Raw genomic sequence first — 17591 nt, forward strand, 5'->3', positions numbered from 1 at the left:
GCTACAATCGGCTGCTACATATAAATTATGTGACAACACGTTATTTTTTTGAAAATCACAGTGCCCCCTAGTGGTAGCGAGCACAGTAAGGTTACCAGAACTTTATCAGATTTGGTCAGGGAAGTCTTCAGACCTTGATAATGCTCAGTTATTAGGCTTTTAAGTTTTATCCAATTGTCATGAAGTTTATTTTGAGCTCAGGAATTTTGGCACACAGAAAGAAAGTGGATTATAGCCTGTCACTATACAGTGATGAAATAACACCTGCCACACACCAGCCTGCTTAGAGTTTACATTTCCATGCAGCAGAAATAGAGGTCAAAATGTTCATTGAATTGTCAACGAGAATACAAAACTAGTAAAAAGTATACCAGCCATAATATCTTTGCCTACACAATGCTGCACGATCTTTTAAATATGTATGAAGTGTGCAGGATCAGACTTCTAAAGCCTGTAGTGAGGTTTCAGGCAGTCAGCCCTTCACTCTGAGGCCAGTCTAGGCTGACCTGTCAGACAACCTGTGTGTGTGTGTGTGTGTGTGTGTGTGTGTGCGCACACACACAACTGGCTGGATGAACCCAGTATTCAGGGTATCATCCTAGAGTCTGCTTCACTGGAGACAGGCTTGAGGCATGCTGGACAGGAATGATACAGGTCAGCTGCAACACACACACACAGAAAGAGAGATAGACTGCACATTGACCTTTACCTTATCCTTTGTTTTTTTACACAGAATAGAGACAGTTTTTCTTTCAGTGCACATTGTTCAGACACAAAGGTGATACATATATTATTAAAAGCAAAAGACATCAGGCACAAATTTCAATTCACCTTCTATTTATGGCACGTGTTGTTTTTGCATGTAAATATTACCCTATTAATTCTTTGTGGTGTGGAAAATTCAGCATCAGTGCAGAGACAAACAAATATTTTTTGATTAGCCAAATAGCATATATTGTTGAATTTTCAAGCTAGGTTGGACAAAATTACCTGGCCTATCCACTGGCTAATGCTTATGTGCTAACAAAGCTAAGGATTTAGCATCTAAGTAAGTCTATCTGCATATTCAGATACTACCTCCAAGGGGGCCTGTCGTCATATTGCTGAGGGCGTGACCACTTTGAGTTACAGGTCACATGTGCAGTATCATAGTGCAAGGCTTCCTGTGCTAGCAGCATAGTGCTTCACCAAAACTGTGGGCATGTCTACAGTCCATGTAGCAACTACTCAGATGTACTGATGGTTACCTGCCAAATAGATACATGCATACATAACCTGGACCCTAGGACCAGTCATGGTTCTAAAGTTGTTTTTGTATATAAAGATAAGGCCCTATAATAAAAATAATATAATAATAATAAAAATAAATACAGTCCCCCCTACCCCCACCCACAAGATGATAGTAAGGATGGAAAGAAGTACAAAGAAGAAAACCACCCAGCTCTTTTTAATAATAATCTTTCTAATAAAGGTAAATCCAATAATAATGTTGCACTGAGGAATACATGTCTGGCAGTAGAAGGTGTAAATAGGTGTACTTGACGTGAGAATGATAGGTGGACAGTATCAATGATTTACACGGATGAAACACCACAGTACTTCCAGTATATATGTGTAAGACTGAGTTTGTCACCTGCAGAGACAGCAGCTGAATCAGTGGCAATGAAGATGACAGACACTTCAGCATGAGAGCAGAGCCAGGCGGAGGCTCTCTGTGATTTGGCCGGTGCTTCTCAGTATGTGGTGCCAGAACAAGCGGGGATCTCCATAAATGTTTGTTCACGTCGCAGCCAAAGGTGTCCCAATTATTTATTTCCCCCCCTTCACAAGACAGCTGTTGTCTGATCAGCATGAAAAGCAAAACAAAAAAGGTTGCGTGTTGTCTCAGATTTTCAATTTGCAATCTGGACCACCTAAGGCGCGTGGTGTGAAACCAGATCTAAGGCTTCGTGGCGACAGCGTGGAGAACAAGACGCGACATGACCCGACTGATTGAATTGCCGCACCCTCTTAAGTACCAATCATAAAACCAAAGGCACGACACTGATGGGTGTTTTAAAACAAGCAGCAGAAATGTAGATGTAAATGTGGTGATGCCTTGTCATGTTTATTTTGAAGCTGTACACTTGTCGGTGCTACTGCTGAGTGTGGGTTACATTTGAAATGGTGGTGAGCCATTGGAGAAAAAGTCAACTTTACCTTTATTGACCAAAAGGAACACTTAAAGAACACAATGTAACTCCAAGTCAGTCACACTTCTGTGAAGTCAGCCTGTCCAGTTAGGATCAACACTGATTGTGAATCAGTTTCAGCTGCTGTTGTGCAAATGGAACAGACAACAGGTGGAAATGAGAGGCAGTGATCAAGACAGCCCTATAAAGGAGAGGTTCTGCAGGTGCTGACCACAGACCATTTCTCTGCTCTCATCCTTTCTGCCTGATGTTTGATCACTTTTGCATTTTGTCAGTACTCTGACCCCTAGAGGTAGCATGAGGCGGTGTCTACAACCCACACAAGCTGCTCAGGTAGTGCAGCTCATCCAGGATGGCACATCAATGAGAGCTGTGGCAAGAAGGTTTGCTGTGTCTGTGTCCAGGGTGGTGCTCTGGAAAAAGTCGGCACTGGTCAGAAAATAAGTCAGAACACCTACCCAAAATGAATAAAAGCCAGCAAAGTTAAACTGTTGAATTGCTGATGACGTCCTTCCAACACTTCCTGTTGACATGTTCCTCTGTCATCTGCTTTAAAAACGCACATGTATGTTCTGGAAAATAACTACGCACCCCTGGATCCTGCATGTGCAAACAACTTAATAGTGATTACACATGCACAGAATGTAATATTTTGGCTAAGTCTGGCATATTTGCAGTAGTATTTTAAAAATCAGACGAGCTAGACGGAGCTAACAAAGAGTATGCCTGTGCATAACCTAGTGACCTGCCCTTTTAAAAGACTACCCCGTCCTAACGTAACCCTGCTTTACTATGTGTTTTGAGCTCAATAATACTGTTATTTACAACATATGCTGACTTGAAGGTAGGTTTATCATCCAGTGAGTCAGCCATGTGTATGACTGCACTAGAGTCTGTGACTATAAATGTAGTCAGTACTCGGGTTTAATGTTAAAATGGTGATTTTTATCACACCTAGCAGAATCAATTAGCAATAGTGAAGTGATGTTTGTTACTACAAACACAGGGACTCTAGCTTCCTCTTAAATCAATAAAAACACTTTATCTAACATCCATTTGAGTGGGGAAGTGACCTAAACAAATCAACTGGCCATCACAAATTTGACAGCAGACTGGTGGAAAAGATGAAACACATTGTCTTACTGGCATGACAGAAAGTCCAGCTGGCCCGATATTGTTTTCTGTGCTATAACGGCAGAGACAGATAGAGCATGGATTGTTAATTACTAAACAAGTCTTCTATTGAATCTGAAGCAGATTAGGCCTCCATCCAGGCTGCTGCCACCATCTGTCATTTCTGTGACAAAACAGATTCCAGGCTATATTGGTGTTGTGCCTGTTAGAATCAAAATAGTCTCCAGATGCTTTATAGAAACCCGACCTTAGTATTTAAGGTGACAGTGGCGAGGAACAATTCACTTTTAACAGTGTGAAACCTTGAGCAGAACCAGGTTCATGTAGGAGGACCCTCCTGCTAATGGCAGGCCAGGAACAGGAGATGAAGAGGTACAGTAGATAGGACAGGAAGGGTAGGACATATGCAAAATATACACAGTAAATAAAACATCTACAAATGTTAGTGGAGAAAAAACAGAAATCATGCTCAGCTGAGGACTAAAGCTTAGAAATAAGCCACTCTTGTTGTTATGTTTGTTGAGGTCATAAAAAGGATACATTTGCATAGTGTGGCTGCTCCATTGGCTGCTGAATGTAGTGTCACACACTTGGACACATTCACATACACTTAAAAGAGCCCCACTAAGCTCAATAACACAACCACAAAAAATGATGAAATTACAAGGATTTTATGCATAAGCTTATGATCTGGAAATGGCTGGTTTTAGTGGTGAACAGTAGAAAATGTCATATGTGCCATATGCACCAACACAGATAAAATGGTGGCCAGGTAAAAGAGGCAAAAACTTACCCAAATGGACAAAAATGTCCATAATGACACCTAAGCGGTAACATGGAGAAGACTTTAGTAGTTTATAACCTATATTGCAGCCAGCCCCCGTCTGTTATTGGCTTCACTTTTGGCGAGCTGTCATGTTGTTCATTTTTATTTACAGTCTATTAAGCATATAGAGTGTCACATAAATGTATGAATGGACCAGCAGAGGGAAGGCCAATAGCAGCAGCGCTGGCCTATAGAACTCAATGAAGGTTTAGGGTTACTTGTGCCAGCTTTAACTTTTTAGGGCTTTGCCATAATTATAACATTGACTACAGCTCGAAGAAGAAAAAGAGGGCCCTGTAACCATGCTTTGCTTACCCTTTACTTACAGGTGAACTCAGGTCATTTGTCTTGGTTTTTTTTTCATATCCTAACTTAAAACTTTGTCTGCTTGGAATAAACAATCCATTCAAAATGACATTGCATTAGTTAGTTTTTCTATTGTGTCTATATTGTGTAGTTATGTGCAGAAAAGAGAGTTGACACGCAATCATTTTAGCATAAAACTGGTATTGGTCCCACTTTAAAAAAAAAATCACCTGCCAGCACTGTCATGAATAATCTCTCATATACAGCTCTTTTTAAGTCTGCATATAAAGATTTAGGGAGCTGCTGTATAAAAAGGTTATTTATATGCAGTTTTGCCTTAACTGTGAATGTCAAAAATCATCTGTAGTTTACAGGGACACTTCATAATAAAGAGTCTTGCTGCACATGTAATAGTTACAGACATCAACATTAAGCAAAGTTAATTAAACCTGAAGTTTTTAATGAGATAATGCATGGACACAGTCATAGAAAATAGATGTTTAAATGTTTACTAACTGTCACATCTGTTGTGTATGTCGCTTCTGCAGATGACAGCTGAAGCCATTCTCCGCCTGGTCAATGATCCTGTGCTGCCATTCTACCCTCTGGACATCGCCCTGGATGTTCAAAACAAACTCAAAGGTAACAATGATTTATTGATATTTAAAGTGGCAGTGCTAAAAATTGAGTAGGAAAGCATGATCATGTCATTCAGGCATTGTCCTTATGCCTGATTAGCTACCGTGCTATAGGGAAATAAACCACTAATAAATTCATATGTGTAACACCTCTAAGATGTGATTTTACACCTGACTTTCTTTTTAAGTTTAAGTTTTTTACCTGATTTGACAAACCAGTGTTGTGGGAAACAAAAAACCTTGGCAAGTACGACTAATAAAAGTAAGCAAAGTTTAAAAGCAATAGCGGTGGTTACAATGAGTATAAAAGGAATGAAACAAAATGAGAATAAAAGCATGAACATAAACACAAGCCTGTCTTAATAAAAAGGTGTCTAGCTTTTTATAAAGGCACCATGAGAGTTATTGGAACTTTGTGTTTCTTGGTCTTGAAGGTCAAGATTTGATAAAATGGTAAGGAATACAGTCTAGGGACAACAGGAAAGAATAGTCATGCCATATTCATTCATATTGGTGACTAGATTTTGGTAAAGCGTAGCATATCCGTGCGTATGTTACACGCTCCTGCAGGATTCACAAGGAGTCACGCAGTAATCTGCCTGTTCACCTGATGGTTAATGTCCTCTCTACAGGTGTCAGGCTGGGTTACAGAGCAGTTTACCCCATCAACACTGGTACACACAGGGCAGCTTCTCACCTTCCACTCTGAGAACAGTTGCTGCTTCTTTCCCTGCGTTTTCCTTTTCTGATGTTATCCTTATAAAAGCACGTTCTATCATATAATATCTCTCTGGTGTTCTGGTGCCTGACTTCCTGTCTGCTTGATGTGCTTGGTGCAAATTCCTGCATCTAGAACCGGCACGTATCTCTCACGGAGCAGCACATAGCTACGCTTCTGGGACACTTCTGAAACGTGCTGCCACATGTTTAGATTATCACTGACAAAAATGGAATGCCGCTACACTTAGATTACGCAGTTAATCTGGCTCAGGTCAAAACAACAAAAAGGATCCTCAAAAAGAGATATTTACTTGTATGCCTACATACATACAAGCACATCACAAGTGTGCATGTGAATATCTGACACACAAAATCACTTTTTCAAATATTTGTTTTTAAAGATACATTGAGAATGCTTTTTTTTTTCCTCGATTGATCCAAATAATTTCAGTTCCAGGATTGATGAGCAGAAGGTTGAGGTAATGACAGTGTCAAGCTACATTACACATAGATTCTAAGTACCATCTCATGTTTAAGTGGCTCCTCAGTGTATCAGTTACATAAAGTGATTTACATATTTATCAGCTAAAATGGGTATGCACTGTACGCACACAGCACTTTAGTCAAGGTCTGGGCTGAACCTCGTGTAAATTTACATGGGCAAATACTCGGCATGCTGTACGACCTCTCAGGCCTTCTACACCGGAATCAGCTTATTCAGTCACAGTCTGTGAGTGTGCAAAGAGTCCGTCCTCGAATATTAAGATGGCCCTTGTAGTGCAATGGGTGTTGATACATTTAGACTGCATGCTGTCATTAACACAAACACAATATTACTTTTGTTATGAATTAATTTGTCACACTTGAGATCAAATAAATCTATGAAGCGGGGGTGTATCAATCATTTACAGGCTACGATCAGAAATTGAAAGAGATGGAGACGGAGGGGCGCTTTTCATCACATGCACTATGCAGCTAAGGCAATCACTCAGTGGCTGAGCTTCGCTGGCTCTGTCTAAGCATGTAAGCATTGTCCCATTAAGGCCTAGATTGAGTGGTTATGCTTCCTCATCTGAGACTAATGGACAGATTATAACCTGAGAGACAGAGATGACTGATCGTTATACCTGCCCGTAGCCCCCACATCTGTTTCTTCATCACTTTGCCCCTCATCGTGCCCTTATGTCTATTTCTTAGTTTCTCTGCTCTATCAATCAATTTTAAGACACTTTATTGGCATGAAGAGCTGCACCTTCTTGGCAGGCATCCGCACGTTAGCAGTGAGCTGAAGAACCGTGCTGTAAGTATAGGGGTCATTCCGTCACACTTAAGACGTCTCATCTAACCAAAACATAACATTACAAAGCAGAATTACACACATTAATTAGCAATATGAGCTTTAGTGAATGTTTCTGCTGTATTATCCTTGGATTATAGAGTTAGTGTTAAAATCAAAGAGTTTTGGCGTTCTTGCATAACTCCCCTTAAGTTTCTTGGCTGACGTTCCAGCTGAAGCTGTTTTTATTACAATAACTTCTCCATGCAGGATTGTCACCCAGAAGATTTAAATGTGTATGCCATGTAGAGCCCATCTTTGACCTTCAAGTCTGAGAAACACAAAGTTCCAATAACTGAAGTTATTTGTGTTAGTTTAGGCATAAAAACTACTGGGTCAGACTGAAGTGAATGAGTTCATCTAACTATTCTCAGTAAAAATGTCACATGCGTTATAAGGTGCAGACTTGAGGACCGAAAAAACAGCTACCTTTATTAATTAAATGTCCAAACTCTCTAGCACTACCTGAAAAAAAATCCTCCAAAAAAAAATTTTTAATCCTTAAAAAACAGAACAAACATACACAAGGTGACATGAAGGAAACACAGATGGAAAGAATCAAGGCTGATTGTCTTCCCCTTCCTTGTGTATTTAATGCGTGTGTCTCCCCCCACTCCTCACCAGATCGTCTTGCTAACATTACTGATTCAGATTTTTGCCTTGCCCTTTGTACTGACACCTGGTGAGTCCACACTTCCTGACAGGTGCATTCAAGTACCATTGGAAGGTTTCTGCCTTTTTTCATTGTTTCTTTCCATGACTAGATAATATTTGTAGCATATATTTGCATAAAACAGCTAGAAAACAGCACGTTGGACCACTTACTTAAATTGTCCTCCACCATGTAGATGATAATCAAAGAAAGACTGAACCAACAGTCCTAACTCTGGATGCCACACTGTAGTGTGGACTGTGGCTGTAATATGTGTAAGCTGCTAGCTATGGATCTTTTTTTTTTTTTTTTTTTTCCTTGGACCGTACAACTTCATCCCTAAATGTACTTATATTAAGTTGTGTGCTTGCGGGCTATGATGAGGCGAGGCCACCACCAGAGTTGAAAATGAGATTAAATGAATCTTCCTTAATAATGTAGAAGATATGAATGGCACCGGAGTTGCTTGCAGCTCATTCCTGGCCCGAGGTCACCGGGAACAGGTCTTATTTTAATTACATCAGCTTTATAATACACAATTGGACATGGCGTCTCTACATTTCATCACCCGCTGTCATTTTTCTTATGCTTACATTTAGTTTTACTGTTCTCATGAGCTGAGTGCAATCAGAAAGAGGCTGCTTGTGACAGATTTTGGAGCTCTTTATTGTGGTTATGAAATTTAATTCCAGGTGGCGTTATAAATGTCTTAAAGTTATAAATTTGACTCTGTTGAACGTGCAGATAATCTCAATGCTTTTTCTTCTGAGCATCTCCGGCTCAGGCACAAAAAAAAAACAAAAAAAAAAAACAGGTGGGAGAGGGCTTTTATCTCTGCTGGTTAAAAATACAGAGAGGCACCAGATGGAGAGAGGAGAGGAGGAGGAATAGGACAATGAAATAAATAGTTTTTGATGTGTGTGTCTGTGTGTGTGTGGTAACAGATAGTGAAGCGAGATAAATAATTCCTGTTGTGGGTTAGTGTTGTGTGTGTGTGGGGGTGGGGGGGGGGTGTTGGTTAATGGCAGTGGTTGCAGAGTAAGGCTGGCATGTAAGTAGTAGAAACTGAACACCTTATAATTATAAAAACCAAGATACAAAGAGCGTGGTTAGACGCAGGATGAGCGCTCCGTCAGGAAGTTGGTTTTTTTTTGTCAGTGAAAATTTGCTGTTCAAAGTTGCTTGCAGTTAGAAATCTACAGAGAAAATGTTGCCCCACTTTGTATTTTCTCTGAACATTTTTGCATCTTTCAGCTCCTTGTTTTGGTGATGCTTTTTTTTAACACATTTAACTGTCTCCCACATATTTGCAGCAGTAGTTTTGTAGCTTTGTTAATTTTTTTATTTTCATTTTTTCCCCCAGTTTGGTACAGAAATCTTTTTTTTTTTTTCAAAATTTAGTAAGGATATCATAAAAACAACAGCTGGGTAGCCATGAATGCTAATGAGCGGCTGTCGCTACAGTAGTATACATCTTGGTAGCTCTGGTAAAATTAATTCCATTGCAGTATCAACGCAACCCTTTTTCGATATTGTTCAAGAAGTAATAGTTGCTTTTTGCAACACCATAGGCAAACCTAAAACACATCCATACTTGCCAATATCGCCTTATAAGGACCCCGGTTAGACCAGCTGATGCAGCTAGGGTTGTGAGAATTCAGCTGCTGTGCAGGGTAAGTTCCAGTGTCAACCTGCAAGTCAGCTTCAGCATTTGAGTTTGCACGCACACACACACAGGTATCATCTACACTGCTCACAAAATAAAAAGGAAACACTAACATAACCCATTCTAGATCACAATGAACAAAATATTCCAGTTGAAAATCTTCATTCAATACATAGTAGAATACATTAAGAACAAAACAACGTAAAAAAGATCAATGTAAATCAAATTATTATCCCATGGAGGTCTGGATTTGGAACCATACTCAAAATAAAAGTGGAAAATCACATCACAGGCTGATCCAACTTGAAATTCCTCAAGACAAGTCAGAATGAGGCTCAGTAGTGTGTGTGGCCTCCACGTGCCTGTATGACCTCCCTACAACGCCTCTAAAGAAATGCCTCCTCACACCATTACTGACCCACCACCAAACCAATCATGCTAGAGGATGTTGCAGGCAGCAGAACGTTCTCCACGGTGTCTCCAGATTCTGTCACGTCTGTCACATGTGCTCAGTGTGAACCTGCTCTCATCCGTGAAGAGCACAGGGTGCTAATGGCAAACCTGCCAATCTTGGTGTTCTCTGGCAAATACCAATCACCCTGCACGGTGTTGGGCTGTAAGCACAAGCCCCACTTGTGGACGTCGGCCCCTCATACAACCCTCATAGAGTCTGTTTGTGACAGTTTGAGCAGAAACATGCATATTAGTGGCCTGCTGGTGGTCATGTTGCAGGGCTCTGGCAGTGCTCCTCCTTGCACAAAGGAGGAGGTAGCGGTCCTGCTGCTGGGTTGTTGCCCTCCTACGGCCCCCTCCATGTCTCCTGGTGTACTGGCCTGTCTCCTGGTATCTCCTCCATGCTCTGGACACTGTGCTGACAGATGCAGCAAACCTTCTTGCCACAGCTCTCATTGATGTACCATCCTGGATGAGCTGCACTACCTGAGCAGCTTGTGTGGGTTGTAGACACCGCCTCATGCTACCTCTAGGGGTGAGAGCACTGACAAAATGCAAAAGGGATCAAACATCAGGCAGAAAGGATGAGAGCAGAGAAATGGTCTGTGGTCAGCACCTGCAGGACCTCTCCTTTATAGGGCTGTCTTGATAACTGCCTCTCATTTCCACCTGTTGTCTGTTCCATTTGCACAACAGCAGCTGAAACTGATTCACAATCAGTGTTGATCCTAACTGGACAGGCTGATTTCACAGAAGTGTGACTGACTTGGAGTTATATTGTTTATTTGTTTGTGTCTGCCAAAATCCGCTGCACTCCTACACATCAAACTAACCCCAAAGTGCAGTTCCTTGAGTGGCCACTGGAGGGTGGCTTCAAAATTTAGGTTTATCCTCATAGACCTCCATGTTAGAATGTCCAACTTTACAGCAGAAATAATAATCACAGAAAGTCTTCATTTGCATAGACCTGAGGTCTGGCTTGGTAGACTATCGAACCAAAGGTTCTTAAATGAGATTCTGTTCCACTATGCTTCTCATATCACCTAGTTACCTGCAATTGATATTAACATGGAGGAGGAGCATTTGAAGGAGCCTTAGAAATGGAACCCTCTTGTTTCACTGCAGTCAGTTTTTAAATATGTTCTTTGATGATGGATGCACTGTTGGGATTTAGACATAATTTCTGATTCATTGTTTAATGTACCAGCAAGGATTCTTGTCTGACTTCTGAAGGATGCGGCTTGGAATGATCCATCCTACCATGGAAGCATCCTTGAAGTTAAAAAAAAAAAACACCACAGAAGCAAAACAAAAGCAACGTACCTGAGACTTATCATCAAAGATGCTGTTTTAATGATCTGCTTTCACACAGAGAGCATGATAATGAAGACCCCCTTGTGCATCCTTTTAATGTGCACATTGAACTAAAAAAAAAAAAGCCCTCCAGTGTGCGCCATCAGGATAGAGTGCCATCGTCTGGATACAGAGGGGTGTTGTTTAACACAACAGCGACTTTCCACAATGCAGGATTGAGCCTTGAAGGATCGTTTACATCTATGTTATAGGTGCAGTGCTTCCACTTACTTTCAATTGCTCTGTAAGGTTTAGGCACAAAAGATCATGGTCTCAGTCTCATGGTGTTTTCATACTGTCTAGGTAGAAAGAAGCAAACGATGAGAGTGGCAAATGGTGTAGGAAAGGGAGCAAGACACTATAAAATGCACCCATTAGGCTTTGCTGGTCAGAGGAAGACATTTCTTATGTGTGTGTGTGCTTGCTGAATGTAATTGTGCGTCTGCTGACAGGGCATGTGCGTGTCTTTATGCGCCAGTCACACATGAGTGAGTAGTGACTCGTGTTTCTTAAGCCTTCTTTGAGTACATCTGGGGGGATGGAAAATCACTGTGTGGGTGTCTTGGTCCCTGCGGCAGAAGACCAGTGCTATTTAATGGATTCTTCACAGCTAGCATGGAGCACAGCAGTATTCATGACTGGCAGTCATGAAGGGTATCCAGATCAAACAACCAGAGCTAATTGAAACCCCTAAAAACCTTTTGTTCAACTTTTTTAATCACTATTCTGCGTTTTTTTTTCTTCTTTCATACAAAACTGCCTTTGGTGTAGTCTGAGCAGACATAAATCTCCATTAATTTACTGTAGTGATAGGGTTCAGTATCAGGGCTTCCTTTGGTCCTCAACAGCAGTGCTCAAAGAAAGGTAGTCCTGACGATTGACAGTTTTGGGAATAACTAGTATACACTGAGGAAATAAATGTGTGTGTCTATGAATGAACTGGCTGTCACTTAAAATCTATTGTACATTTTCCAGTCTAATTAGGCATATCTCAGCAGCAAAAGCAAAGAGCCACATTAGGCTGTATAATTACGACGAAGTCCAGAGACTGCAGAGAAGTAACCACTACTATTAAAGCTCTGCGGAATATAAAATTAAAATCTTGTCGGAGTGACTGTGGTGGTTTGATGATGGTAGTGCTCGAGCCCAGCAATCATCTACGCATCTTCACAAACGTTGTGGCTGTGGAGTCTTTGTGTTGAAACAACATTCTATCACTAGTTAGGCTAGTGTGCTACCTCCTAATGGCTTTCCGTAGGGATGCACATGTAACTGAATTGGCTATTTAATTGCTTGGAAATAAAATATCAGTTTTTCCAAAGCACATGTGTCAAAAATTTAACTTTATAATAATGCTACAATGCATTTACTTACTTAACTCATAATAAGATTAAGATTAAAAAAACTTTATTTGTCCCACAATGGGGGAAATGTATTATTGCAACAGCACAGATACAGTAGCCAAAAAATAGGATAAGATAAAAACAAAATACATGATGAGCTAATGCATTAATGTCATGAGTTCCAATGAACTAATGATGAAGTCAAAGTGTTTTTTATGTCATTACTTGTTAATGTATTGAATGTTAATTCATAGTTACTTCACTGATACATTGATTGATATGCTTATTACAACTTATTGTGTTTGTTTATAATGTTCTGAATGCAACTGTGCAGGATTTAATGAACAGATAATAAGGCAACGGTGACTTATTGATTGCATAATATTCACTACATAAAGACTTTACTTAACGCATCATTCTTTAATAATGAGCTTTAATGATTAGCAAAGGCTAGGTGTCAGTGAGGTTATTATTTAGAAAGATCAGATGATGACAATGGGGATGTATACATGTTGGGAAAAGTGTAAAAGAAGTGAATTATTATTTCACTCCTTCTATACTGATGGTGTTAAGCCTGTTGTTATAAAATTAACAGCTCGGGCTGACCTTGACTTTTATGAACAATTTATGAGTACATTTTTAAAAAATAAGGCCGTAGAAGTCACAGGTTGTAATCACTGAATGTGTCAGATGAAAAGACAGCTGCATTCTGACAATCACCAAGAACATCACCACCACCAACATGGAGAGAAAAAAAATCCTTATTTCCTACAAAAAGCTAAATGTCGACATATACGCGTGTAAAAAGAGCATTAGAGCATTGGCGGAAAACTGCTCTATAGTGCTGCATGTTATTTATTTTGTTTATTATGCTAAATGTTATTAAATTGAAGTGCAAACATAATGTTGCAAGCCTTATCTGATTTTATCACAATGCTGTATTTCATTTTTAGCAGCTTTTAAGTCACCCATGTCAATATTTCACCAGTGATAATATTAGTGTGAGTGATTAAGTGCTAAACAAACCAGCCGTCTCTCCTTCACTGTTGTTTCACTTTTCTTAAATATATGTTCAAACTCACCTTATGACTGTATTTGAACTGACTCAAATCAGCTGTTCTGAAACCAGTTCACTAAAACCTCCTGTCTGAAACAGGCCCCAGCTGCCATCATCCTCTCCTTTTCCCTACATATACAACCAACTGAGCTGGTGTGTGAACATGCTGACGAGTCAGCTTCACACACTTAGTGGCCGAGCAATGATTCACAGGTGTAGATCTTTGAACTGTCTTTGAAGCACAAACAGAATGCTTATCACACTTCGAGTACATGGGTAGTTATTTTATGAAATAAAATTGAATTCTAAAGCTCTGCCACACCTTTTTAATATTCTAGAGGGAGTTCAGTGTGAAATGTAAGGTGTGACTCTAAATGCAGCATTATTCTTTAAGTTCTTAATCAATTTTCCCGGTGCTTTAATACATTTGCAGTCTGTGCTTTGAAACTGTAGCTTCTCAAATGTAATCTGTTCTAAACTTCAAAGACTGCTGAACTGTATTCTCACATTTATTATTCTTATTCTACTTTCCTCCTCTAGTATAATGTCATTTGAGTCTGTAAGGGTTTAGTGTAAGTTACTGACTATTTAGCGCATGAATTCTAGGCCTCATTTTCTGTGACTTTGAGGCATAAAGCCTGATAGGGACAAAGACTTTTCAGTCCACTTTTAGTCAAGGACAGTTTATCTACAGCTGAAGTGCCTTTTTTTACAAAATCATGTTAAAGAAATGCAGTTTGTGTTGCTAAAATGAACACACAACACAAACAGCATGACAATAGAAACAACATAGAAATTAAAGAGAGAGAATAGGTGGTAGCTAAGAGAGAAGGGCTGACAAAGAGAGGAAGAGGAGAGAATCAAACATGCAGGGGACACACATGGAAGGTTACAGCTTATTGTATTCTGGTCAAGGGTTCTAGTATTCTAAAGATAGACAGGTATATAAGAAGTGAACACTGGGCAGGTCAGAGGGCCAGACTGCAGGTCAACGTACAGCTCTGAAGGCAGAGAGACCTGCAGAAAAATACAGAGAGAGAGAGAGCAGAGAGTCACACAGAATAAACTACAGGAGGGAGAGGACAGACAGTTAATCACATGAAGTACTGGATTAAAAATATGAGAGATGGCCAGAGAAGAGAGGAAAGTGTTCAGTAGATCCTGTCCCACAGCACCACAGATCTAGGTATAACAGCACAGCTAAGACAATGGCTAAGGCTTTATGCCATGAAGTGAGCATAATAGGACTTTTAGGAATCCTTTCCATGACTCACTGATTGAATTTCAATTATTCACAACCCATGATATATGTCAATACGGCAAAAATCCTATAATTATCCTTTAAATAACAAAACAGGGGATTTTTTTTGAGAGTACACTGTAGAAAAATGAGATTCAGCCGAATAAAAGCATCACCTTAATGCTCTTTTGTTTTTCTTGTCTCTCTGTCGCTAGAGGCCAACTCCCAACTGTATACCCAAATGCAAACACACATCCCCGAGTGTCAAAAGATGTGATGGATTACAACAATCAAACAATATTTCATGAGTCCCAGCTGGCTGCGAGGAGCCGGAGCCATTTAAATTTGTAGGAGAGAACAGTTCTCATTATCTATTTTCGTCCCCTCTGTCTTCCCCCGTTTCCTCCCGATGAGTCACGCTCCGTTCCCAAACCTACTGCGACACACTCTGATCTGAAGCACGCCAACTCTGTTGATTAATATCTTGGAAGCTGTGTGTCTTTTGACCTTTTTGTTAATAAGGATAAAAATGCATGTTTTTTTTGTTTTTTTTAAATGTGATACAAATCGGACATTATAACAAAGAGATTTATGAAAATGTGATCACTTTTGGTGCCAGACTCAAGTGACCACCTAAAGAATGTGAGGATGCCAAAAAATAAGAATTTTATTTTATTTATTTATCATTATACAAACGCTACAAATAAACCTTTGCTGCACCCTGGTCATTAAAAAGTACTAATAAAAGGCAAGGCACCTAGATATAGGTATATAACAGAAAAAGCAGCAATTAAATTAATAAAAAGAAAAAAAATTGCAATGGCAAATGTGTCTGTAGTGCAGGCATTATTAAGTAATTTCGGTTCGTAATTTACTGTTCATTGAACCAGTTCAAATAGGCCACATTCAGGGAGTGTATTGTCCCTTGTGCCTTCCTTTCAACCCTGTTGCTGTAGAAGGTGTTCATTGGGAGCTCTATGCTGGCAATGTGCTAGGTCAACAGAGATTTTTTTTTGAAATTGTGAACCTTGTAAAGCCACTCTAGTGTAGTCCCATTATAGAGCAGGAAATAAGTGCAATAAGTCCCCTTTTAATGTAATTCAGTTCAAGTGAAAGCTCCTTTCGGTCAGCAGGTTTTTGTGGGGATAAGTGTCAGCAGCTACTACACAAAGAGAGGCTGATTAGTCTTTGAGCAGGAGCTTTGCCAAATAACACACCTGAAAGAGTTTTTACCTAAAAGGAAACCACATCCTACCACCACACTCTACACCCTTCACTGTAATCAATAGACAATACAGTACTCCTGCTATTTAGTGAGAAATATGGCCATTTCCGCATAATCAATCTCTCTAATTTGGCTCTAAATACAGCAGGACAGAGCAGTTAAGTCTCCACCCATGGCACAAAAATGAAGGCAAAAATCTTGCTTATTGACACTACCATGTTGGAAAGAGACACTATCTGCCTGCTGATCTTGAACTGATTAGGTATGAATGTATAGAAAATTGGACAGTTGAACACAGATCAGCAACCCAGATGTTTTGCCCTCACTTGTGGGAGCTGTCATGTTGTCCATCTATATTTGTAGTCTCTAGTCCACACTGTCTTTATGCCATTCTGGCAAGCATCTAGATAGAGCTTGTGGGCTAATCGCCTGTGAGGAGAAGCACATGGAGCTAAAGGGCTAACAACACAATCAAGTACACTTCCCCTCAATGTTGTAAAATAATGTTTACATTGTTTACATATATATTCTTGTTCCATGGACCCTAAGGAGGGGCAAGGAGCTTTTGCAGGTGGACTTTAAAAAAAATCATTTTCACACAAGCAGTAAATTACATCTTACTGATATTAATGCTGAAACATGTCATTTAACTCCTTGTGTTTTTTTGTTTTGTTTTTTTGTTTTTGCTTTTGTTTTTTGCCAGCCTCTATATTGCTCTCTAATCCAGTTTTTTGGTAATATTGCAACTCAACTTCGTATAGTTTTGTCTTGTAGTTTATTTAAAAAAACAGTCATTACTCCTGTCTCCATCTGTGCAGTCTGTGGAGGCTCCTCCCCTCACCTGAAGCAGCTGCAGCATGTCTCACACAGACAGCTTACATGTTTCAAAAGGACACACTGAACAATGTCCTGTTGTGATGCTCTGCACTTTAACCAGAGTTAAAAAAAAATATGCAGATGAGGACTGATTATGACAGGAGTTTCTCCATTGTTGGCAACCAGACTCCACAGATATACTACATATTCCTGTAGGGGCTAGATCAAACTGGTGGATGCCATAAAGTTTCTTGTGTGTGTGTCGTTTATTAACAACCAAAAAGCCATATGGAACCAGGACCAAGGACTTTATTGATATCAGAACATTTCTAGAGAGCCCCCCATGGAGCAAGAAATTCAGAATGGAAGTTTTCTATATATCATTTCTGTTAATGTGTCTTGTTTGTAGTTTGACTAAAATACAGCTTCTTTTACAATGGCCTCACCATTCTGTGTGAAAGAGAAGCAGTTTGGAAGCAGAACGATGGGGCATTTCGATTTGCCCTCTGAGGCTTCTTTTGGAGTTGAACACCTGAACCGTTGTCCTGTCCAGATTTCAGCCTCCCTCTTGGATCCTGCCACATCATGTAACAGAGCCAAGAATACAAGCCAATTAACTGTAAATGAAAGGTAA

The 17591-nt window shown here is 39.9% G+C and overlaps 1 protein-coding gene across 1 annotated transcript in view; it reads left to right on the plus strand.

Moving 5' to 3' along the window:
* naaladl2 (N-acetylated alpha-linked acidic dipeptidase like 2) overlaps nucleotides 1-17591 on the plus strand; it is a 282516-nt gene that overhangs the window by 251604 nt on the left and 13321 nt on the right. The window contains exon 13 of the mRNA XM_028404275.1: nucleotides 5007-5100. Coding sequence (XP_028260076.1) covers nucleotides 5007-5100 — 94 coding nt within the window. The remainder of the gene's footprint in view (nucleotides 1-5006; nucleotides 5101-17591) is intronic.

The sequence above is a fragment of the Parambassis ranga genome, chromosome 4 (assembly GCF_900634625.1).
Source record: "Parambassis ranga chromosome 4, fParRan2.1, whole genome shotgun sequence".
Lineage (NCBI taxonomy): Eukaryota > Metazoa > Chordata > Actinopteri > Ambassidae > Parambassis > Parambassis ranga.